Source organism: Podarcis bocagei, assembly GCF_964188305.1.
Source record: "Podarcis bocagei genome assembly, chromosome: 12".
NCBI classification, from domain to species: Eukaryota; Metazoa; Chordata; class Lepidosauria; order Squamata; family Lacertidae; genus Podarcis; species Podarcis bocagei.
In genome coordinates this window covers 42,791,925-42,817,997 of record NC_138137.1, presented here as the reverse complement: position 1 = coordinate 42,817,997, position 26,073 = coordinate 42,791,925, and the positions used below count along the sequence as shown (strand labels likewise).

Here is a 26,073-nt window from a genome sequence, read left to right as displayed (position 1 = left end):
ACAGCATTTCTTTGGACATACAAAATGAAAATAAATAAAGATTATTAATAAAAAATAACATTATCTTAGGTAGTGGTACTCAATAGCATCAATACCACAGTACCAGACTGCCTACTCAACAGACTGTCTTAAATATACACACCTCAGTTTAACTGAGAAGTGCATTTTATGAAAACTGGTTTAAAGGAAAAGGCATCAAACAGCAGTATTTCTAAAGACTCTACAGGATAGATATGAATTGTAGCTAATGTCACATGTATATGGCTTCAAACACAAAGAGTTCTACGGAGCAGGAGTACACAACCTCTGTCTCACATTTGCTCTGGATATAACTCTCAGAACATGGGCATAGGCAGGATTTTTGTTATGGGGGCAGGCTTTTGTTAGGGGAGGCAGAACTTCAGATTTGTATTGATTTTTATTGATTGGGGGCAGGTGCCCAAGCAATGCCCAACATACTAAAATTTAACACTTTACTTACCACTTACACCACCTTTTGCAAGGTCTTTCAGCTCTTGCAGATTTAATTCCATGTTTTCCAAAAGTAATGTTCTTCTCTCATATATTTTGTCTAATTCAATTTCTACAAAGATAAATAGTAACAGGTTGTCATTTGTATACACACACGCACTCTGTGCATTTGGGAAGATTCCAAAGCCAAACTAGATTTTTGGTAGATGCCCTTCCCTCCATGCAGATGCAGCAGGGGTACAGCTCAAATTCTTGACCAATATAGTGGCACAAACAACTGCAGAACTACAAATGCAGGCAATCACCCTGTTCTTATTCATGGTCTCTGTACATTCACACATATGGATAGAGTAGCAAACTTACTGGAATCAGCACTGCTGTTAAGACTACAGAGCTGAGCACAGTTTTGTTGGAAGTGTCCACTGGTGATGGTGGGCAGATGTCAAGGGCTGTAACTATGTCAGAAGTCTGGCAACAGGATTCCATGGAGGAATGCAGTGAAAGAAGCAACAGCCCTTGTGGAGTGCAACTGGCATATCAGGGAGGTTTCCCAGTATGGAGCTGAGATGAACATTTTTGAGCCCATCATTCTATCACATACTACTTAGGTGAAAATAGGATTCTGAAGTATTGCATGTCTGATGACTTTTTAAATTTCATACTCACCACTGGGTTTTACTACTTCCACATTGCCTGCAATAAGATTTTCTATCTCTTGCATGCTTTGCATAATTGCATCTAAACCTGCAGTCAAAAGTCTTCTTTGCTGAATGAGCTCTTGTACCTTTAGCTCTACAAAAAGGAATATAACATAACTCAAAATGTATTTATTTTACACTAACATAAAAGATGAGATATACCAATTTTTTTGAAAAGGATGTAGATTATAGATTGAACAATTTAGGCATTAGGCATAACAGATGAGAAAAGTATAGTGGTAACTGTGCAGTAAAAGGAACTGTAAGACACACAGACAGAGGATTCTTGGACTGCTGCCAGAAAGGATTACTTAGATCCAAGGTCCTACATACCAGCTGATGGATAGTAGAATGGAAACCTATTTTCCGTTGCCAGTGTACAATTGGGAGCACACTAGTATCTGCTTCTCTGTGTGGAGTAAGTGAACATGGGAGGTGGTTGTTGCACAATACTTGTGTTTCAACCTTTATTCAGTTCAATTTGAAAAAATACGAAAACATCAATTACTTGTTCTCATGGCTTAACTCAGGGATGGGGAAACTTTTTGGTTCCACATGTTATATTGTTATGGAGCAACTGAAGCAAACAGGATTGCTCTCCCTTTGCATCAGGTGAGGTGAAGAGAGATCAGTCATGCTTAGTGCTGGGTTTGTACTTTGCTTACTACTTCAAAGGTTCCAAATAACCAGCTGGTTGTCAGGCACCACAAAATACCCATTTCACATGTGAAAAATGTAAAGCATGATGCTCAGAACCTACATGGGTATGGTGTAGAACAGGATTTCCCAAACTTGGCCCTCCAGCTGTTTTTGGACTGCAACTCCCATCAACCCTAGCTAGCAGGACCAATGTTCAGGGATGATGGGAACTGAAATATAAAAACAGCCAGAGACCCAAGTTTGGGAAACCCTAATTTAGAAGAAAAAGGATACCCCCACTTGCTGGCCATGCCTATGATGTTATGGGAGCACTTCAAATGCTGAAGAACCCTGCAGCCAATCATAGCACCAGAAGGACGTAAATCTTGCATGTATCAAGCACAACTCACATGACTTGTAAACACAGAGAAGAACTTTGTGAGGACTTTCATCATGAGAGTGGGGCTTCAGGGTGAGATCACTACAGTGGAATGGCACTGTGCCCTCTCAGGGGCACAAATATTGGGCACTTTGCAAAAGAGATGTCACACTTTGAGCAGAGTTCACCTCACTAGCACACAAGAGGGAAGACAACTATCACTAATACAAATCTCTCAAGCCTCAATCCCAAGCAAGCACCTGGCAGCAGCTCTCTGGACAACAAAGAGCACCTTTCAAACACTCTGATGGTACACTCACAGGCTGTCACAGAGCTGATCCACAAGATCAGTCTGCTGAGCCACCCAGAACCCAGGATAAATAATATTGGGGGGCAAGGGGGTGGAATATTGTTTGTTGCTATGGTATACATTTTTGTTGTAAACCACCCTGTGATCCTCAGATGAAGAGCCATATACAAATTTAATAGATAAATAATAGATAATAACCCCTCACATGGAGAGCTGGCAGCACTGGCAAATACCCCGGATGAGCTACAACTGCTCTGGCTCCCCATGCAATCCTCCCCACTGTGATTCTAGCCACTATGCAGTTGCCTCCCTCAACTCGTGTTCACAGGCTGCTTTGCAACAAGTGCTGTCCCACCAAGAATCCAGTGGTTTTGGTGTGGCCCAACACTGCTCCACTGGGATGGAGACCCCCAACCGCCACTACAACTCTTCACACACAAATCAAGACATACTGCAAACGATATTCAATTTAAAAAACTGTTCACATTATGCCTATTTTATTCTTTGACAAGTTCACTTTTGCACAACTTGGGTTCCCCCTACAGTACTCCTGCAACAGTCTTGGCAGACTTGGCTCCCAGCATCCCCTGCTGCAAGAGCACATAGCCCAGTGGGATAAAAAGTGCACTCCAGCCAGAGATGGAGGACTCGAAACAAACACACAGGCAAAGGGTCACAGGAAGAGACAGGCTCAGCACAGGGAAGGAAGACCCTCAGCAAAGCACAGAGGCAAAGTTCACAGGCAGCAAGGGAGGGAGAGAAACCCTGGCTCAGCAGTTGCGGTTAGGCTACCTGGCACAACACCAGTGGAAGGGTAGCTCAACCTTGGGGTAACCAAAGGGTGGGGAACCAGACAGCAAACAAGTAGGAGTCAAAGTTCAAGAGGTGACAAGGGCGATAATGGACTCCGACAACAGTGCCTGTGTGCAGTAGTGGTTGCCAGGACATAGTAGTGGTAGAGAGAGGAGCGTTTTGGCAGTATACTGGGCAGGAAGGAAGTGTGCAGAGAAGAAATGGAAAGTTACAGCAGTAATGAGAGGGTGGACTGGAGGGGCAGAGTCGGCTGGAGGCTGAGCAGAAGCAACACAGAGCAGCATGTGGATATCATACAGTCATAGGCATGTTGTGCTCGTGACTACTCCACCAAATGCTGTTTGGATGCTGTGGTTATTATGTTGGTGGATCACTGGTGGCTGAGCTGATTGACACATTCCCATGACTTGGATTGCCCAGTAAAATACTTACCACTGATACCACCTGGCTCGGCAGCTGCAAGAGCCTTGGCTTTTTGCAGTTCTCTAAAATTTGTTCTCAAATTTTCCAAAAACACTTTCTTTTTTTCATGTAGTTGTTTCAAAGCCATTTCTACAAAGAAATATTTTACAAATATTAGCTGAAGTTTGGCAAATTGCCTTTCTTGAAAACATCTCTCACAAACTAAAAATACAGTGGTGCCTCGCAAGATGAAAAGAATCCGTTCCGCGAGTCTCTTTGTCTTTCGGTTTTTTCGTCTTGCGAAGCAAGCCCATTAGCGGCTTAGCGGATTAGCGCTATTAGCAGCTTAGCGGGCTTAGCGGATCAGCTGATAAGCGTCTTAGTGGCTTAGCAGATCAGCTGTTAAGTGGCTTAGCGGATCAGCTGTTAAGCGGCTTAGCGGCTTAGGATCAGCTGATAAGCGGCTTAGCGGCTTGGGAAAAAAGGGGGGAACCCGCAGGAACTCACAAGACATTTTCGTCTTGCAAAGCAAGCCCATAGGAAATTCGTTTTGCGAAGCACCTCCAAAACGGAAAACCCTTTCGTCTAGCGGGTTTTCCGTCTTGTGAGGCATTCGTCTTGCGGGGCACCACTGTATCTAAAGGACAGAGCTCAAATGAATGGTTTCTTTAGAATATATGACATTATTTTATTTCTTATACAACTATTGAGGCACATGGTCACTCAGTACCATGAGGATATGCAAATGTCTAGCTCACGTAAGACTATATAGAACCTTTATGCTTAATAATTATAGAACTCAATGGTGTTTTTAGCAATTAATTTTTAGCAATTAATAGCTAAAAAAAAGTTTTACATGCTTCTCTGCTACTTGAATTATATGAGATGCAGAGTGACATTTAGCTGTGATAAAGAACCCTTAGTTCTTATCTGAATGGCAGTTCTGTAGGCACCACCTTGTAGTTGAAGGCAGGAAAGAGAATTTGATAGAAGTAGGCAGCTTCCAGAATCCTATTTGCATCCTTATCAAGCTCAAACAAATCAGCTGCACGAGACAAAACACAGAAAAGAGGAAGAAAATACCTACCCCCCTAATAAAAATGTTTAGAATTCTAAACATTTTACATATTTTTTTAGAAAACTTAAAAACTAGGTAACTTAAATGAAGCGGTCAAGAAACTAGGGTGAGGTCTCATGACCTTTGCAAGCAACACAGAATTACCATTCAGATAGGAACCAGCAATTCCTTCTCATGTTGCTGTAGAAGGTCATCTTTATTTTTATTTATGTAGTTATTTATGAGATTTAGGGGTGATATTAAGCTTCCCTATGTTGGGCAGGATCTACGATTTCTGGGTCAATTCTGTAGTTTCTAGTAAAGGAGCTAGGTGATGCTTGTGTAGCTGCCTTAGAGACTTCAGCACCATTAGATGTTGAAGAAGGACTCCCCCTGAAGTAACTGGTGTAATTTCTGCCATGTTCCGAAGGTGCTGGGTGGCATTCCTTCTTTGGTCATTTGGAAACCAGAGATTGTACAAAGCAAGGTGCTGGCGATGGGCTAGAAAATAAATCCTGTAGCCCTGAAGTTGAGTACTGAAGTTGAAGACTACCTCCCACTGGATGCAGACTAGCATCATTGCTGTGACCCCCTCTGGTCTACCCTCTACCAGTGTTAGGATCTTGCTGGGGCCTTGCAGAGCAGTAAAATTAGTTTCAGCAAGAGTGGTTGGGTATGGAATCCATGCCCTGTGGACAAAAGCCATGAACGTCATATGAAGGAAAACAACAAAAGAAATAGCTCTCCAGGCAAGAAAAGACAAGAACCTCCTTCTGTTGCAAGATTTAACTAAGCCATCTTTAAGGGCATATTCCCTGAAAATTTGCCCCATAAGTCAACTCTAGCTGTGGTATAAGCATCCCAGTGCTTCAACCATAGGTTCTCCTTCTGACACCAGAGGGTGAGCTGCAAATTGTGTGCTGCCAAGTGTGGCATCATCCATAAAAGCTGTTGCTCTGTATATCTTGAGGATGGGCTGGTCCTGATGAGGATTGCCAAGGAGGTCATCCAGCCATATTAGGGAAGCTCAAGTTAACATAGAAGCAAAGCAAGAAGTATACATGGTTAGGGCTGCTATCTCATGAAACCTGCAAAGAGCAAGTCCAGCTTCCTCTCAGTAAAAGTTGGGCATCCTCATATTTAGGCAGGAGAAATTCCTTTAGGCAATGAATTAAGAAACAAGTGTGTCAATGGCTGGAAGCTTCAGCATGTCCATAAATTCGAACTCTAAATTACCAAATTTGTCAGCCATAGAAACAGACTAATAAAGGGGAGTACTATTCGGCCTTGGTTATGGTTTTGAAAGGACTGGGAACTGGAAGTGATTTCACAGAAGGCTTTGGTTCAACTATTACTGCTGCTCCCTTAGAAGGTGCAGAAGGGGGCTCAGCAAGGTTGTTGTTAATACCAACTGCCCCCCCAACTCTGCATACTAAAGGAACAAAGTAGGAATAATGGATGAGAGATTTGCTCTTCTACTTATGAACCTTCACTCCACTCCCTACTCTCACATTCAGGATTAACAGATAAGAGAGAGGTTAGGTACAGCGGAAAAAACCATCACACATGCTATCCTTCCTTCTGCTAAAATGGCTAAGGTGGGAAGGAGGGTCAGAGAGAGAGGGGGAGGGAGGGAGAGAGAGATTTCTTTATTCTTGATTCTGAGTTTTGAAAGAAACGGGGCAAGAGAGCCTTGGAAAAACAGAAATCAGAGGGCTTCTCAGAGAAAAGAGGAAGACCAGAGGGGTAAGGGTGGAGAAGAAACACTGAGGCAAACCACAAGCAGTTCCAGAGAAAGAGTAGTGTGGTGGGAAAATGGAAGAACAAGAGGAACAAGCTAAGGAAAAATTTGAAAAGGAAATAGAAATAGCCTAAGTAAAGAGGGAGCTAGATATAAATGCAACCATTTCAACAAAAGCAGGAAATTGAACTGGATTCTGGGAGCTGCCCACTTCACCTGCCTTCAATCACAAAGTGACACTGTAACCTTCAATAATTACCTCCACTAATGAAAGAATGGATTCTGCAATTAAATATGTCACATATTCTATATTCACCTCTGTCTTTCATTTGTTTTTCTGAATCAGTATCCTGTATATTTTGTATATCTTGAATAATTGCTTCCAGGCCTGCAGCCAAAAGCCTTCTTTGTTCAGTGAGGTGTTGAAATTTTTTCTCTACAAAAAACGGGGAGGGGGGGAGAAGGTTTTAGCAACAATAGAAATGTATTTCTTAACATAGCCTTCAAACTGCAAGATGATTATCCCGCAAGGTGTCATTTGTCTTTTGGAATAAATAATTATTCTCTACTGTGCAATAGCAATACTGTTGCAAGCAAGTACAACTGAGGCACAAATATTCCTCAAGGGGAAAGAAGAGAGCAACCAAATTCGAAGTTGGGGTGGGTGATTTTTGTGTTGCTTGTTTCTCTTGTACTGTCAGTGATGCTTTCTCTTCATTCTCATTTGTTCTAGAATAAAGACAGCCATATCTAAAAAGGAACATGTTAGCTGTTGCATATAAAACTGAGAAAGGTAGAATAATTCACTTACAACCTCAGTTTTAAATAACAGTCCCGGATAAAATGACAACTTTTATTGTAAAAAAATGTTTATAAATATATATTTTAAATACATTTGGTCAATAGGCATATGCTGGGGGTGAAAACAGAAGTTTATTATTTCGTGAATGTCTCTTCACTGGGCATTCCTGAGGGCATTGCAGACAACTGGGATTACACCTCCTACAACAGCTGCCTATGAGCCAGATCCCCTAGAGCTTTCTTCTGGGAGAGAAGCCACTCTCTGCCTCCTAGATCAGAAACAACAGTAACCAGAACCAACAGCAGGTTCATGCACAGGTTGAACCAAAATGGTTCCATTTGTTTGTGTACTGTAATGGGTATGAGTTACTCGTGCGTAAACTGGTGCCTTTCTCGATTAATTTGCCTTGTTAAACCTTTCTGACTGTACAGCCCCTTCTCATCGTGGCTGCCTCAGTCACTGGCAGAATCTGTCAGTGGGCGTTTCTTGAACCTCTTCCAGCATAAAAGTTGTTTGACACCCAGTCTCCTCCTCCTCTCACTGCGCGGGAGTCTTCTGCTCAGGGAAGGCGTGGGTAGCGGAGGACCTGGGCTCTCCTCACTGATGTCCAGTAAAGAGTCCTGGAGCCCTCTCTCCAATTCCCCCGTCTGCCCCCCTTTATCCCTGGTGTTGCGCTGATTGGCTTCCCCCTCTACTGAGCTGTTTCTCCCCCTGCTGCTGGGTCCTTCGCCAGCATCATCTGGGAGCCTCCCCTTCGCCTCTCGCTCCGATGTCAGTTCCCTGACATGTCCTTTTTGATGTGTTCTATTTATTGTTTTGAGTACTTTTGCAACATTTGTGTAAGCAACCTTGAGCATGGTTTTAACTATGGAAAGACGACATACACACAAGATTATGATGATATTTAAACATATGATATACCTACCATTGATACTGCTTGGTTGAGTAGTTGCAAGTGTTTGTGCTTCTAGCCAGTTTTTGAGATTTGAGTCCAAGCGTTCCAAAAACAGTTTTTTCTTCTGTAAAAGATGACTTAAATCCCTTTCTAGAAATGAAGATGTTTTTAAAAATTAAAACATAGTTTTAAATGTTATTTTTACAGCTAGAATCATAGGAGATCATAAATTGTGAAAAGTAGTTTCTGAGACTATATATAGAGTACAATGACAGTACATAATATTATGTTCTTGGCAATATTTCAATACATAATAATCTCTAGATTGTTTTTATTACTATAGTTATAATACTTGTGCTTATGTACAAACACATTTATTATGTACTCACCAATGGGTCTTATTACTCCACCTGTCTCAGAAAGACGAGATTTCATTTTCTGTGAATCTTCCACAACTCTTTCCAGGTTTTCAATCAAAGTCTTTCTTTCCTCATTTAACTTCTTTAATAGATTATCTACATGACAATTTTCCACAATTTGTTTAGAAACACTTTAAGGATATTACTAAGGATGTTGGCATGAACTTTAATATTAGATAATACAATTAATATTATATTACATAAATGCAATACATTTAAACCTAACGACCATTTGTCTTTCTGAAGTTGCTGCATTAAGTATTTTTTCTGTGTTTGACTGTTACCTCATTTTTCCTCAACAAAAATCATTTGAATGTTTAAAATGTCTCAAGTTACCATTCAACTCTGTTAAATATGAAATAACACAAGCAGTGTTGCAAACCCAAGCTGAAAGATAGTGAGTAAAAAAAAACCCTCTATCATTAATCAGCAGTGATTTTATGTATTCATAAGGAAGGACAACTGGAGTAGAATCGCCAATTGGACTAAGAATGGTTTAATTTTGGCTGAAACTGTGCTCTTCTTTTTGCCCAGCTGTAGATTAATCTCATTACCTACCCACTCAAGTAAGCACCATTTTCACTGTTGTTGTCATGTCTTTTTGTACTTAATATGTTATGTGCTTTCCATATAATAAAGGAATGTGAATGTCTAATGTTCAACAGAAGAAGAAAGAACTCAAAGGTCACGATGGTCAGTATTACCTTTTGAATACACAGATTTCCACATTCTAACGTCCCTGTCAGGATGGAAAACAATAGGTTCTATTCCTAGAGACTTACAAAGCCAACTAGATACTTGAACTTTCTAAAATATTTGACTGTTCATCATAGCTGTTCTGTCTGAGTTGCAGAACAGCAGAGTACTGAATATCTGTATCAGTAGATAATATCTACTGAAATAGGACATTGCATTTCAGGTTTGTATCTTTAAGATATTAACAGAACTAGCAGCAAAAATAATCATATACATACCACTGCTAGGGCCTGGTTGGGTAGCTGCAAGAGCCCAAGCTTCTTCTAGCTCTTTCAGGTTGGATTCCAAATTGTCCAATAAATGTTGCTTCCACTCTGACAGTTTATATAATTCCTTCTCTATGAATAGGAATATTTTAGAATTATCTCTTGAAAAATATGTCCTAACTGCTAAGTGAGGATGATATCCAACTAAGGTATACTCAAAGTAGACTCACCGAAGTCCCTTCATTTCAATGGATCTACTCAGAGTATGATGAACTTGGATATCACCCATTTTCACATAAAATGAAGAAACATATTCAAATGTAAAAACTTGCTTCTTTTGTAACAAGACAAATTTCATCCATCCTTGCAGCTTTTAAAGCAAGGGGTAAAGGCTAACTGAAATTCTTCTGAAAGTGTCAAAAATTGTAGGGCGCCTAGGGTGAAAATACAAAAGTTGACCTTTTATCTATTTACAATATTTGTATGCCAATTGTCCACCTAAGTATCTTAAGTACGTAAATGTCTTTAAAACTTAATACAGTGGATTAAATCAACATAAAATACAATGTAAAATCTAAAAAATATATAATTATAACAAATTTCTAAGAAAATTTGGAAACGCATTATGCTATATATTTAGTTTGTGGTCTCACACATTCTTTATTCACTTTAATTAAGCTTGCAACTCCTGGAATAGTATGCAGACTTAAGCACCTACAAGTGAAATTTAATCAGTATTTACCAGGTGGTTTTGAAACCTGAAGCTGTACATCTTTTAGTACCATCTTGTGTAGAATTTCTTCTAGTTCTGCAGTCAAACGTTTTCTTTCCTCGGCTACCTCCTTTAGTTTATGCTCTACAAAAAAAAAATCAGGCCAATTCATAACACACTATTAATGCAATTGAAATAAAAACATTACAAAGTGCAATTAGTATACAAAATTATCTAACCATTTTAAATAGGAATGCTTAGCACTATCACAGTAATGCAGACAGAAATTCTATAACACAGTGCAGCATTTTTTCCCCATCATATTGCACAGAGAGCTAAGTCTTACATAGAACATATCCTGGAACATATCCTGGAAAGTGCAGATATCATGCAAAACCTGACAGGGAGCTTGCTTTTTCTTTTTTCTTTTTCTTTATAATGACATACAAAAACAAGCAATGGCATTTATTGATATCATGTAGCATATTAGAGCTTGGTGATTAGGTTCTGGTGCAGTCTAGAAGGCTTTAAGTCCTGATTTTTTAAGCAGTGGAAGCTCCTCAATGAGGGCAGAGGCAGCATCCTTCCAGAGCCCACCACACCCTCCAGTCGCAACCTGGGCAACTCCCAGTTTACATGGGGGTTACATTCCAAGGCACTGTGTGTTTGAAATTTCAAACACCATTGAAAAAGCCTGCAAACACCTCATTCCACTCCCGCCCCACACCTTTCTGTGATTTTTTGGGTCACTTTCAGGCTCAGTGTGATGCATGCGTGTGTGGTTGCACACATATTGGACGTGCCTAAAATGGTCACTACCTGTGCAAGGCATACTTGCTTCCCACCAGAGGTCAGTTTGACCTCTGTGCTAAGAATGCACACTTTTCTTCCCCCAATCAGTTCTGCCAGTTGCCTCCATCCCTGAGCAAGCCCATCTTTCTCCCAGGGAAAGGGTATTTTTTTCCTGTGTAAAAGTGCTTCAGGCAAGGTGTTGCTTCAGGCAAGGCCCAATGCTCCATTTTTTACCCAGCAGGACACATATTTGGGACTTGGTGGAGTGTTGCTTATGGCTGACCTCAACCAATTGTGATGGTCGGGGTGTGGCTGCACAGAGCAAGTGGGAGGTGAGTAGCTGGTATCTCTCACTCAGACGACTAGTGAACATGTGAGAGGAAAGGACTGGAGGAAGGAAGCCATGAAGGCAAAGCCACAGAGGCATGGAACTGCAGACTTTGCTGCTTGGCAGTGGCAGCTATTTGTAATTAACCAGCATAGGCTTTGGAATATTGAGTTTCTGGTGGGAAATCAAAGCACAAAATTTCCACCCTGTGTCCTGATCTTCCCCCACCCTTGGATTCAACTGTAGCAACTGATATTGTAACATGAACACACTCTAGAGAAAAAAGCAAATGTCTTGATCCAGGGCACAGTGAGGCAGTCACCTCAGGGAAGCACACAGCACACTTGCTGCTCATTGCCACAAGGTGCTTACATCTGGCCACTGCTGTGCCCCTTGCTGCTGCCAGGTGCACACTGCTGGTCATTGTCAGGCACTTGCTGCCGCCACCTGCTCCTCTCCAGCTTCCCTTTACTTTCCAGGCTATCTCTAGGCAGCAGTGGCTGCAGAGGAAGAGGCAGTGGTTGGGAGGCATTTTCAAGTTTCCCTGCAGCAACAAAACATCCAGGGCCAGCCCTGTCTCAGCCATTCCCCACCCTGCTTTGCAGTGCCTATACTTATTAGACCTGTTTAGGGTTGTGGGTTTTTTAAAAGCAAACAATAGCACTATTGTTGTCAAGCTTCATAATGGTGCACAAAGTGAAAACACTAAACGGAGAGGCAATCAATAAAAAACAGCAAGGCAGGAGGAAAACAACTCAAAAGCCTGCAGCGCACAGCTGATCTTCCAACATCCCTTCCCAAACTGTTAATTTTTATCCAGCATATGCATTCACCTCTCCCTTCTCCAGCTCTGCAAGACCTCAATTGGTTTGAAAAAAGAGATGGTGAGAGGGTGAGCAGGCAATAGTGGTACCTCGGGTTAAGTACTTAATTCATTCCAGAGGTCCGTACTTAACCTGAAACTGTTCTTAACCTGAAGCACCACTTTAGCTAATGGGGCCTCCTGCTGCCGCCGCGCCACCAGAGCCCAATTTCTGTTCTCATCCTGAAGCAAAGTTCTTAACCTGAAGCACTATTTCTGGTTTAGCAGAGTCTGTAATCTGAAGCATATGTAACCCAAGGTACCACTGTAGTTGCTTTTGGGAGAATACGTCTGTGAGGAGTGATGGAGAGGATGGAACCAATGGAAGGATTCCGTATGTGTGTGAGAGCTATTCGGAGGAACAAAGTGGTAGTCTTGTTTAGGTTGAGATGAGTAACATATGGATTTGCAGTGTGAATCAGGAAATGTATAATATGCAAGAATTACAAGATCTAACTGATCAAACTTGCTTGCTTAAAAAATAATTTTGGCCAAATAATTACTGGTAACACACACCTTTATTATTGTACTTTGTGACTAGGCAGGCTTGCACAGCAATCATTCTGTGGTTGTGCCCACAACAGTTTAACAGATTTGGAAATGTGTCCACGAGTCCCAAAAGAGTGGCAGTTTAAACATTGTTTGCTGCTGTTACAGCAAAGTCACAAGAGAACAGGCACTCTTTATGCCTACCTCAACCAAAATGCCTTGCTCTGAAGGAGGACAGCCGTTTCGGAGCATCTGGCCCACTGGGACCTTTGCTCCTGAAGGGGCGATGGGGGACAGATCAAGGCAGGGCTTGGAATAAGGTCATTTGGGTGGCCAAGCACCTCTTTGGACTGGTGTGGGTTTCTCCATGTCTACAGGGCCTGGGTTAGCTGTAATCCTGACTTATATATGTTTTAGACTAACAGAAATCATGAGAAATCACTGTATACATACTATTGATTGTGCCTGGCTGAGCAGCTTCAAGAACTTCAGCTTCTTCTAGTAGTCTCTGATTGGATTCCAACTTTTGCAGCAACTGTGTCTTCTTCACAGCCAATTCTTCTAATTCTTCTTCTGCAAACACACACACACACACACACACACACAACCTTTTGAAAAATGGTTTCAAATGTCCTTGTAGCTAATAGCATCACAGAACAAAAGCCAGCCCATCTGAATTTATCTGCCCCCACCCCCGCCCCTGTGGTGAAGAAAGCCTAGAATATGGACTATTTCACTAACTGCCTGGGGCTCTGCAGATCATGGGCTAGCATATTTTTCCATCAGGAAGATTATGCATCCATCTGTAGTTCCTTATGCCCTGTGCCTCTGGGAAAAGAGTCTGGACCCTGGAATGTATCATCAGCTACCAGTGGCACTAATATACACCAATATATCTATAACTATATTATACCTAATATGTGTTTTGTTTTTGAGTTTTTAAAATAATTTTATTTATTTGAGTTTCTGATATAATTCCATGTCAACAAAATATGGACAAAAATACAGTAAGAAAAGAATCTCTAAAATAAAAAAGAGGTTGCAATTTAAGATTTCCTAGACCAAAAAAAAATGAAATATCCATAACCCACTTCCTCTCCTTCCATGGTTCCTTTTATCTCTTTTTCCCGCGTTTCCTTGGTTCACCCCAGCTGTTGTAGCTACTTTTATGAACTTTAGTTATTTCTTACACTGCTGAAAATCTTACCATCCTGCTAGGTAGATTGTTTGCTTATAAATTTTTTTCATATACTTTATTCAATAAAAAATATCCAGTCCTTATATCTTTCATCATTTTGATTTCTTATTCTAGTGGTCATTCCTGCAAGCTCTGCATATTCTAACAGTTTAATGTGTCATTCTTCTTTTGTTGATACCTTGTCCATTTTGAGGTTAGTAACACATGGGTGGCTGTTGTCGTGTATAGGAACAAATTGATCTGTTTTTTAGTGACTTCTGTTGTTATTAACCGCAGCAAAAATTCTTCTGGATTTTTAGAAAAGGATTTTGAAAACATTTTTAGTTCATTATAGATCATTTCTCAGTAATTTTTAATTATGTTACATGACCACCACAGGTGATAGAAGGTTCCATCTACTGTCCTACATTTCCAACAATTACCCTTTATTGATTTTGACATTTTCACTAGTTTATTTGGTGTCAAATACAATTTATGCTGCATCTTCATAAAAATTTCTCTTAACATGTATCATGCTGTAAACCTTGAATTTACTTTCCACAGTTGTTCCCATAATGCAAAATCAATATTGTGTCCAACGTCCCTAGCCCAACTTACCATTGAAGACTTTACCATTTCCTCCATTGTTTCCCACTCAAGTAATGTTATACATTTTGGATAATATTTTGACCCTGGATCCTAAAAGCACCTTTTCACCATATTTTTTTATCTAGCTTAAATATTGCACTCAACTGATGGTAACTTAACCAATCTGTTTCGTATTGTCCTATCATAATCTAAAGAAACAACCCCATTTAGATCACCCATTAACACAACTTTCCCCTCATATACCTCAAATGATTTCTCTTATAGGTCTGTAAAATTCCAGGTTTTGTTCGTTTGGAGCGTACATTCCCACAATTATCCATCGTTTCCCTGCCCATTTGACCTCCATCCCATTATTCTACCTTCTACCTTCATCCCTGAATATTTGTTTAGGATCTGATTTGGGATTAACATACAAAACCACTCCCCTTTTCTTTTTTTTATCTGAGATTAAATCTTGTCCCAAACTTTTGTTTTTAGTTTCCTGTAAACATATGATGTCCATTTTTTTGTTCATACAGGGCATGTGCTATTTGATTTCTTTTGGTTTTATTGTTAAATCCATTTACATTCCATGAGAGCACTTTCAAGTGCATCCCGGAGCCCTCTTCTTTTAAACCTTTACTACTCTTCCTCTTCCTCCTCTGTATCTGCAGCTGCAGCTAGTGCAAAATATGGTGGCTGAACTGCTCACAAGGGTAGAATATCACCATCAAACTGCACTAGCAGCCAGTTAGTTATAGACAGAGCCTCTGTCTATAATCTTTGTGAATTCTTGGAGAATGGGTGAGGTCCCTGCAGACTGGAGACAGGCAAATGTTGCCTCCATCTTCAAAAAGGGCAAAAAAGAAGACCTAGGGAACTACCTAGGGAACTACCAACAGTGAACTTGACATTTATACTATGAAAGGTCCTTGAACAGATAATTTAACAGTCCATCTGTGAGCACTTAGAAAAGGATGCTGTGATTACTAAGACCCAGCATGGGTTTCTCAAGTCATGACAGACGAATCTCATTTCTTCGTTTGATAGAATTACAAGGGGAATGCTGTGGATGTAGTGTATCTTAATTTCAGTAAGGCTTTTGACAAAGTCTCCTATGCATATGTATCAACTGCCTTGTGTTTATAATATAGTATTATTTCTACTCAAAGCTATATTTCATAGCCTATGATTAATTTTCTCCTGGTGTAAATGTACAGGAAAACGGCACACTATGACCCTAGAAACACATTGCTATTGGTGACACCTCCATGTATGCGTGCACATGTGATTGAGAGCACATACTAATAGGGGAACTTGCTTCTACCTCCTTTTTCTCAATAGCCTGATAATTGGGCTTACAACACTAGAAACCCTTGGGGGGGGGGAACCCTGAAGATCATATATTGTCCACCTACCAGCAGAATAAATCTGTCCTTTTTGTGAAGAACGCCGCTGTATTTCGTGTAGACTATGCACAGCTTCTCTTAGATCTTCAGTCAAACGCTTTCTTTCTTGAGCTAATTCTTCTAATTTATGGTCTATAAAGAAATTTGGGGCAATTTATAATACAATAAGTGTGCTAAATGACTACAGAATAAAATAAGTGCACTAAATGAGTGCATTAAATGGCTGGGTTTGTTCTCTACCATTTTGCGTATCTTTCTTTTGTTGCCTTCTTGTGTGAGTAGCATCACTGGCCACACTGTGAGTTTCTTGTGTGTAAAACTAACTTTACTTATACCATTTTCTTTTACCAGCAGGGATATTTAAAGACTTACAATTACTGCTTTTTAAAAAATGTATTTGCTAATCCTGAGGCAACAAAGCCTAACGCCGAGAGGAGGGGGGCCTTCTTCAAATACATGCTTGGACATGTATTTCTGTTTGGACAGCAGTGGGTGTTGTGAAATCATCATGCTAACAGAAATTCCTCATTGGTGAGATAGGTGCATTCTGTGCATGATCATGCCATTTATTTATGAGGCTCATAATTCATAACCAGACCTGCACTTTCTTCTCAGTAAGTCAATCAGGAAGAGCATTGTCTTTTTTCTTTGTATTTTTTAAAGTCAGCCCACCAGAAGATCTGGAGACCTAATTTAAAATTCCTTCTCTTGACACAGGGTCATTGTGTGGTATTGAGTACAATATATTACTCTGGTGCACTTTCAGTCAAACAGTTAGTCAACAGGCATGGCTTACAGCCGAAGCAAAACAATTATCAAGTAGCACTTTAAAAGTTAGCAAATGTATTATTACATCTGCTTTCATAGAATGCATCTGCTGAAGTAAAGTGCAGCCCAATAAATATTATGTCATAATAAATGTATTAGTCTTTAAGGTGCTACTACGTTCTTTTTGTTGTTTTGCTAGAAGTGCATTATGATCTTTGTCATGATGATAAAGGGCTAAAAATATTTTGGCAAACTTAAAATGCTATTACAAAAAAGGAGGATGGTGCAGATGACGATCAAAGCCTATACACAGAACAGAAACATAGAACGCACCCTGCTTGCAAACCCCACCCAAGCAAGCCTGTCCCAGCAGAAAGCCACACACTGGATTTGCTGAGGACTTACATATAAAGTCTAATGCTTCTAGGCCTTAATATCTTGTGTCCCAGATTCTATTTTCCTTTAATTTTTACATTATATTATATATTTTTCATGATTCCAAAACTACATTGTGACTGATAGGGTAAGTTTGTAAGTGTCTAGCAAAAATCTCCTAGAATTGTTTCCAGTTTCTTACCCAGAGGCACCTCTCTTATGTCATTGCTCAATACACAAGTGAATCCTTTTTAAAACACACACACACACACACACAAAAGATAAGGTTGCTCTTGCAAAAGAACCACAGCAGCTATCCCTTCAGACATTTGGCAGGAGTCATGACCTCAGAAGGGGCAAACCTGCCAGTAAATTTCATCTACTTCCAGTCCACCCAAATATTTTAAAAGTTAGAGACAGCATTTTTATGGAAAAGATCACATTTCAGAGGTATCCACAACAAAAGTCCCTGGGTTCATTTGTTTGTAGTTTGATAGGCTTAATCCACTTTGGAGGGGCTGATATGCTTATAAACTTCATTTACTTCTGTCAAAAGGAAAAGGTTATAGTTTTTTGTCCTCCAAAAAGTGAATGAAGAAGAGGAAAAAGTGGACTTTGAGAAATAAGTTGAATCAAGCAACCCACAAAGCACCTTGGACCAAGGGAATCTGTTTTACAAAATGCCAAATTTGGGTATGTATGCTCCTAAAACATACCACTGTCAGTGTCTGGATGCAGAGCAGCAAGCGCCTGAGCTTCCTGTAGCTGTTTCCGATTGAATGCCAAACTTTCCAGTATCAGAGATTTCTTCTCCGATAGTTCATATAATTCATTTTCTGGAAAATGAAATGTTTTTAAAATTTAAATCATGGTTAAATCACTTGAAAAATATCATACGTGCAAAAGATGAAGAAACTTGTGCAAAAATGAAATCTTTAATTAAAAATAAAAACTTAATCCGACAGTACAGATCTTAAGACATGGTAAGTGAGACAAATGAAAACCTTCTGGAAAGGTAACAAAGTAATTTCCCAGGGTCAATGCTGTCCCCTCCCCCTCTTCAATTTAAAAAGTAGTTCCCCCCCACCAAGCTCAGCACTCACTATAGAAATGGCTACCACACCCATCATTTTACTACTGCAATTACCATCTTCTGAGGTGCTGGAAGTTTTTGCCTCTGCACATGAGTCTGAGAATGTTCTGAACAGTTCCCATTGAGTTCATGAAAGAGTGTACCTTGACCTGTTCTTAATGCATTGTTGACCACATCTACGGACTGCGATTGTTATGTTCTTTCAAGTCATGCAATACCAATCATTAGTAACCATGTGTTCCCTTTCCCAACCTTAATGATTAATGCCCTTACATTGTATTCATGTCAACCAATCAGCAACGAGCGCACCTGTGGCAATGTTGTAATATTCAATAAAAGAGTCCCCTCAGGATTCGATCGAGAGATGCCTCTCACATGACACTTGCTACTCGTCTGTCGTTACTTCAAACCAACATCTGGTGACCCCGACGTCCAGAACCGAGGGCTCCGATTCATTGTCTGCTCGCTTGGCAGAAATGTGCAGATGCCATTGCTAAATTAGGACCTCAGGCATCATCTCCTTCGGCCCCTGCCCTTTTAGCCGTTGCAGACAATCCCCCACCTTACCCAAAGCTTTTGCCCCCTTCGCAACCCTGCCAACCCCTCCCTACGTCTCAACCGTCTCAGCCCACATCCCCCACATCCCTCCTTCGCCTGCCACAGCCCCTGTGTGCCCCACAGGAGCTGTGCGCACGCACTTTCTCTGGCTAAGCAGAAAGGGCTCCTGTCCTTAGAGGAAGAGTCTGCATGGGCTGGTGAAATGCCATCTGCTTTCCCTATCACCTATACAAACCCAGGCACTGCTCAACAGCAGGTATTATATGAGATGCTTCCTTATTCTGTAATGAGAGAATTAAGTAAAGCCATTACTGACTCTGGTCTAAAATCCTCTTACGTGACAGGAATGCTGGAGGGAATAGCAAATGGTTATATAATGCTACCTCAAGACTGGAAAGATATGATGCACATGCTTTTATCCCCAGCTCAGTATGTAGTTTTTGAAAGTGAATTTAAACATAGTGCGTCAGCCCTGGCTGATCCACAGCATTCAGCCAATCAACTTTATGGTGCTGGTCAGTATGATAATATAACAGCCCAGGCGACGCTGACACCTTTACATTTCAGTCGCACTGCGACCTGTGTACAACGCGCCTTTCGCAAAGTCCCTGTCTCAGGACAACCACTTAGCTCCTTTGTTAATATTAAGCAACAGCATTCAGAGCCCTACCATCAATTTATAGATAGATTGAAAGAATCAGTCACTAGGCAGATTGATAACACTACAGCTCAAAATGAACTGATGGAAAAAATGGCTTTTGAAAATGCAAACACTGACTGCAAGAAAGCGTTGCAATCAATCATACATCGCCCTAAATATGACCTTGCCGATATGATTCAAGCTTGTACAGATGTTGGTAGCCAGAGCCATGCGATGTCTTTGCTTGCCGGCGCAATCCAGGCTAGCAATAAGCCTACGGGCAACTGCTTCAATTGCAAACGCCCAGGCCATTTCGCTAAACACTGCAGAGCCCCTGGCGGGGGGGGGGGGCAAACAGGAATGGTGATGCCAACAAGGCTAAACCTTCCAAAAAATGCCCGAAATGTGGGAAAGGCTCTCATTGGGCTAATCAATGCAGGAGTCCGGGAAACTCCATAGCGGCCCCACTCTCGGGCCAGGACAAATAGAGAGCTTTCCGCCTTTAGTTTCCGCTGCTGAAAAATTTTCTCTGAATTTGCTATTGATTTGATCAATCAAGAGACAAAAGACATTGTTTTACCTGGTGAAATTGTGCTTATGCCCACCCAGTTGGCAGGCCCTCTACCGCCTAAAGTCGCAGGCTTAATTTTACCCAAATTTTCTGTGGCCAAAGGAATCCAGGTTATTCCAGGAGTTCTGGATCCTGACTATGTGGGCACAATAATGGTTCAACTTTGGAGCCATATGCCCATGCAGTTAAAGAAGGGTGAGTCCTGGGCGCATTTGGTGGTGCTCCCTTCTCACCCTACTGCTTCTATTATGGATAGTAATTTGCACGAGCTCTCTCCTTTTCCCCCACAGCTGTTAGCTGTAATCCAGCGGATTGGTGAACAGAAGCTTCTTTGTAAGTACAAAATAAATGGCAAGGTTCTGGAAGTCTTGATTGACACGGGCGTGGACATTTCTGTAATTTCCAGTAGTTGCTGGGACCCCACGTGGCCCCTTGAGTCTGCCTCTGCAGTTTGGGGTGTAAGTGGACCTCAAGCCTCTTCCAAAAGCATACAGTGGCTGCCTGTTTCTCTGCCTGATAGCTCTGAAACCATTGCATATATGCAGCCTTGCGTGCTAAAAATCCACCTCAATCTGTGGGGCAGAGACTTATTACAACAATTACAAGTCAACCCAACACTGAGGCAATAAATATGATGGTGGTGGCTGCAGTCATTTTCTTCCAGCCTTCTATAGTGAGCACTGGGCTGAGCACTGTCAGCTCTCTTTGCTGCTCCTGGGTAAAATTATGAGGACATGTTTCAAGTAGGGGCAGGCAGTGGCAATCTTTCTGGTGCTCTCCAAAGAGCAGCTAAGCAGCTTCTACAGAAGCCACTACTATATTAATTTATGCCCGGGGGGGCACCCAGGTGGTACAGGTAGGGAGACAGGACAGGTTGTCTACAGCTCTCCCAAACTTGACAGCAGCCCTGCCCCAGGAATGACACAGAAGTGCCAGGCAAGACCCAAGGCCCTTTCTACCTCTTTTCGGAGAACTTTTTATTGAAACAACAAAAAGTGACTGTAGACAGAAGGTCATTCATTCTCAACTTACCACTAGGTGACACAGTTATAGGCGCCACTGAAACATGACGCTGTGCCTTTTGTATATCATGCATAGTTGCCTCTAGATCGGCAGCCAAACGTTGTTTTTGCTCAGCAAGCTGTTTCCGTTTCTCCTCTAAAAAATAATTTCAGACCAAATTTTGTGACAAAACATTAATTTGCCTTCATTTAGTACCTTAATTAATTTACTGCACTATATATAATAGCACAATTAGCATTCAGTATCTAAAATATTTAATATAAATGAGCGTATTATATATTGCTCACTGAATGTTCAAATATTAATTGCCTGATTCAGATGTAACACTAAACCATGGTTTGTCTTGACATATAATATTGTATAAAAACATGCAATGATTCTTACTGATGTAGCATATTAAACATATGTATTAATAGGGAGATAAGATTTGAGTTATGATGGCTATTATGTGAAAACAGAACTACTAAGAAACAAAATATAAGAATGAGAATCCTCTGCGAAACTCCAAAATTCATAGAAGCAGTAAAGAATCATATGGGGAGGGGAATCATAAACTGGCCAATGAGGACCGAACATGTTCACTAGCCACAGAATACTGACTGTGTGTTGGAGGAGAATGGAAACCCAAGGAGGGGAGGGGAGGGAATAGAGCAGTGTTTCCCAACCTTTTTTGGGCAAAGGCACACTTGTTTCATGAAAAAAATCTCGAGGCACACCACCATGCCAGATGGGGAAAGGTCACTTTTTACTTATGTAAAAAAAAATAAAAAAATAGTAACAGCATAGAAGGTAATGGCAGATGACTGTTAGGGTCTCCCCCCAAATGCAGAATTCTATTAATATCTTCCTTAGCGAGCCGCGTTAACCCCTGTATGCTTTCTATAGAGTAAGCATAGGGGACACTGGGGGATGTGGAACCAAGGGGGCAGTGGGCCAAAAGAGTTCGGGATCTACTGCTTTAAACAGAAATAAGAGCCAGTGGGTTCTTCCTTTTTTAAAGTATCGTTTCAGCGGGGACAGCAGTCCGGATTTCCAAAAAGCGGCGCTTTTTTGCGTCTGAGCAAAGAAGAGAGAGAGGGGAAAAAGAGAGAGAGAGATTGATTTGTGGCTGCACAAAGGGGGGAGGAGCCCAGGAGTAAAAGTAGGAAGGACGAAGGGAGGGGAAAGGAAAGTTAATAGAAGGAAAGGCGGGTGGGAGAGAAAGAGAAAGAAAGAGGGAAGGAAGGGGGGAAGAGAAGTGGAAAGGAGGGAGACCGAGGCGGGGGAGAAGCGTCTGGAGAGTTGCTCCGAAGTTTGGGGGGCCGCGGGGGTGGGCGCACGTCCCAGGAGGCGGAGGCCAGCCCGGGCTGGGAGCCGCGCCGCGGCCCGGGGGTGGTAGGCGGACCGCGGCTCCTAGGATGTGGAAAGGGGACGGCGGCGCAGGGGGAGGAGACCCGCACGGCTAGGGCAGCGCGCAGGGGGAGGGGAGCGGGCCGGAGGCGGGCGAGGGGGGGGCCGCGATCCCGCGCGCCGCGAACATGGCCTCCTTCCCCGCGGGCCCCGCCGAGCCCCCCGGCCGGGGAGGGCGGCGCGCCCCCGCCACCGGAGGAGAGCAGAGGCAGGAGGAGGAGGACGAAGGCGCTGCCGAGGAGGCACGCCAACTTCTGCCAACTTCGGCGCCCGCCCCGTCGCCGCAGGCTCCTCCCGGCCGAGAGCCAGAGGACGGCGGCAGAGCAGGAGGAGGAGGATCGGGTTTGGCAACGGCTGCTGCGTCCTCTCCAAGCGCGGGGCTGGCCTCCGCCGCGCCCGATCCTCCGCGCTCACCGCGCTTCTCGGCGGAGCAGGTCTCGTGCGTGTGCGAGGCGCTGCTGCAGGCGGGCGACCCCTGCCGGCTGGGCCGCTTCCTGGGCTCGCTGCCGCCCGACGCCGAGGCACCGTGCCTGGAGGCGCAGGCGGGCGAGAGCCTGGCCAAGGCGCGCGCGCTGCTGGCCTTCCAGCGCGGCGACTTCGCCGAGCTCTACCGCCTGGTGCAGAGCCGGCGATGGGATGTGGGAGGGAGCTCGCTCGCCGCCCCGCGTGTGCCTATGTGGGGCACGTTACAGCCCCGTGACGTCAGCGCCACGCAGGCAGCCAGGCAGGCAGACGGCGAGAGCCCCGCGCTGGGCGGTCTCTCCTCGCCGCCGCCGCCCCGCCTCTCGCCGCCCAACTCGCCCGCCTCCCTCCCACGGCACACCAGGCAACGTCTCGCGGCACACTAGTGTGCTGCGGAACACCGGTTGGGAAACACTGGAATAGAGTCTCCTGAAAGAAAGCATAGCTGTCTGGCTGGCATAATGAACAGGAACAGCCCACACTGTAACATTTTGTTGCAGATCCCACATGTATACAGATATAGAAACAAACAGCTATAGGCATTAAAAACATACTTGGCAATTGAAACACCTTAATTCCAAATGCATGTGTTTAATATTATAGTTGAAAAAAGGAAAAATGACAGCATACATACCACCAACAATGCCAGATTGGGTTGCTGCAAGAGCCTGAGCTTCCTGCAGCCCTTTCAAATTTTGCAGTAACATTTGTTTCTTCTCTGACAGTGCATATAACTCTTTTTCTGGGGAAAAAAGTAAAAAGTTTTTGAGTCATATATTGAAAAACAGTTTCCAATGTCCTCACTGCTGATAAAGTTACTTAAATGCATTGTTTCATAAAAATGGCAAATGCCTTCTTCATTTGGCAATGCATAAAGTGCAAGTAGATAAATAGGTACCGCTCCAGGCGGGAAGCTAAACGGCATTTCCGTGCGCTGCTCTGGTTTGCCAGAAGTGGCTTAGTCATGCTGGCCACATGACCCAGAAACTGTACGCTGGCTCCCTCGGCCAATAAAGCGAGATGAGCACCGCAACCCCAGAGTCAGCCATGACTGGACCTAATGGTCAGGGGTCCCTTTACCTTTGTCTTAAGATTTAAGAAGTTAAAACTAATTATTCAGGAAAATAGCAAAGAATATCAAGTGGGCTTAAAGCTCTGATACGTAATACCACTCACATCCACTATAATGAACAGAGGTCTGTAAATATGGGCTCCGTAGGAACATATAGAACATTTGCAGACAGTACAAGGTCCTCTCTGCTCTAAGTAAATCCTGAGATTACTTTGATTAGCAAAAACAGTGTCGATCCTCAATGCTTCCAAATCAATACAAACATAAAACCTCTCAGTCTGATAATCACCACCATCCAGTAACACCTCCCCACTTTCTTTCTTAGTTTTTAGCATTGCCTAAAAGCTCATCCAATTTATCGAGCTGCAAGCTGGCTGGGATGGATGCGGTGCTCTCCACTGAAATTTGATATGGGCATGCTACTCCAGGCTCCTTCAGGAGAAAGGGTGGGATATAAATTCAATAAAGAAATTACAGTGATGTTAACCTATCTGGCTGCTGCATCTAATGGACTCTGCTTTGTTTCCTCTAGTTGGAGGAAGGTGACATTCCCACTGGGGCTCAATCCAGGCACAGAAGAAGGCTGTCAGACTGATGTCTTCTATACCTCAGTGTCAACAGTTTCAGTTTTAACAGTGATGGGATAACTGGGCTTTGAATTTTGAAACAGTATGCATGTTAAATTCCCTTTTAATATTCAAGGTCATTTATTCCCTACTTACCAGCAGGTTTCCTAAACAGAGCTTTTTCTGAAGCCTGGCGATGGGCTTCCAATATATCTTCTGCAGTTGCAGCTAGTTCTTTAGTCAAACGCTTCCTTTCTTCAGCCAGTTCCTCTAGTTTACGCTCTATTAAAAATTCACATAAATTCATAATAAAATATTTAATATGTGCTAAAATAACTACACTAAATATAGTAGTGCAATTAGTATTTAATATCTCAAAATTTTAGAGACTAATGCTTAACATTTATAGAGCACTTCTTCTATCATTCCATGTACATTACATTGGAGGTGGTGAATGTCAGGCCCTAGAGCAGTGGTGGCCAAACTTGGCCCTCCAGCTGTTTTAGGACTACAGTTCCCATCATCCCTGACCTGTTAGCTAGGGATGATGGGAGTTGTAGTCCAAAAACAGCTGGAGGGTAAAGTTTGGCCACCACTGCCCTAGAGCTAAATGCTGCCTTCCAATCCTCTTCAAGCTCTTGAGATTCTCCCAGGGCCACAACTGTCACCAGCTCTGATTTGTGCTCTTCTCATCTACTTTTGCATGGCCAGAATGTGCTCTTGAACTGTAACAATGCATCTTTGCATGGATTAGGAGAACTAAGCACAGAGGGACCAGAGAGACTGGCTGGCACCATCCTAGTCCCTGCCTGATCTGCTCTGCTCTCCCAGCCAGTGAGAGAGTGTGGTTTTCTCACTGCACCAGCTGCAGGAGAAATGCTAAGAGCCCCTTGTATATCATAGACCTGGTGAAGGCCTTTGACCCTGTCAGCTGAAAATGACACTTCACAAAGCTCAACAAGATAGGATGCCAACCTAAGCTTCTCAAGATGATTGTGTCCTTCCACAACAACATGTGTGGCACCGTCCAATATGATGGCTCATCCCCAGATGCCTTCCCTATAAAGAGCAGTGTGAAACAGGGCTGAATACTCACCCCAGCCCTCTTTGACATATTCTTCTCCCTATTGCTCTCATATGCCTTCAGCTCAACTGAAGATGGTGTGTACATCCATATGAAGCAACCTGGCAAGATCTCCACACCAAAACAAAAGTGCAGCAGACATCTGAGAGATGTTGTTTGCAACCTTGCCAGCACACTCCGAAGAAGCTCTACAGTGACTCATCAACCATTTTGCCCAAGCCTGCATAAAGTTTGGCCTTACCATCAGCCTGATGAAGACCAACATCTTGGGTCAGGACCTCACCAGCACTCTATGAATCAGCATTGGTGACCACACATTTGAGGTGGCAGACTATTTATATATATATATATATTTCAAAATAATTTTATTAATTTCCAACTCATTATACATTTTATCCATAATACAACAAATCATATCCGTTTTAGACTTCCTTCAACGTCGCTGACAATCATTCGTAGTTATCCCTTTAGTACACATTTCATTCTTTCATATTGCCATTTGTTCCACCCTTCCCTCATTATTTCTA

The 26,073-nt window shown here is 42.5% G+C and overlaps 1 protein-coding gene across 8 annotated transcripts in view; it reads right to left on the bottom strand.

Moving 5' to 3' along the window:
- Positions 1 to 26,073, bottom strand: part of CCDC7 (coiled-coil domain containing 7) — a 160,993-nt gene that overhangs the window by 23,383 nt on the left and 111,537 nt on the right. For all 8 annotated transcript variants that reach the window (XM_081163417.1, XM_081163415.1, XM_081163416.1 and 5 more), the window contains 14 exons: positions 24,619 to 24,744; positions 23,459 to 23,566; positions 20,983 to 21,108; positions 17,805 to 17,924; positions 15,955 to 16,077; positions 13,225 to 13,344; positions 10,331 to 10,444; positions 9,601 to 9,720; positions 8,597 to 8,722; positions 8,238 to 8,357; positions 6,827 to 6,946; positions 3,743 to 3,862; positions 1,138 to 1,263; positions 482 to 583 (listed from right to left, as the gene is read on the bottom strand). In XM_081163417.1, coding sequence (XP_081019543.1) covers positions 482 to 583; positions 1,138 to 1,263; positions 3,743 to 3,862; positions 6,827 to 6,946; positions 8,238 to 8,357; positions 8,597 to 8,722; positions 9,601 to 9,720; positions 10,331 to 10,444; positions 13,225 to 13,344; positions 15,955 to 16,077; positions 17,805 to 17,924; positions 20,983 to 21,108; positions 23,459 to 23,566; positions 24,619 to 24,744 — 1,671 coding nt within the window. The remainder of the gene's footprint in view (positions 1 to 481; positions 584 to 1,137; positions 1,264 to 3,742; positions 3,863 to 6,826; positions 6,947 to 8,237; positions 8,358 to 8,596; positions 8,723 to 9,600; positions 9,721 to 10,330; positions 10,445 to 13,224; positions 13,345 to 15,954; positions 16,078 to 17,804; positions 17,925 to 20,982; positions 21,109 to 23,458; positions 23,567 to 24,618; positions 24,745 to 26,073) is intronic.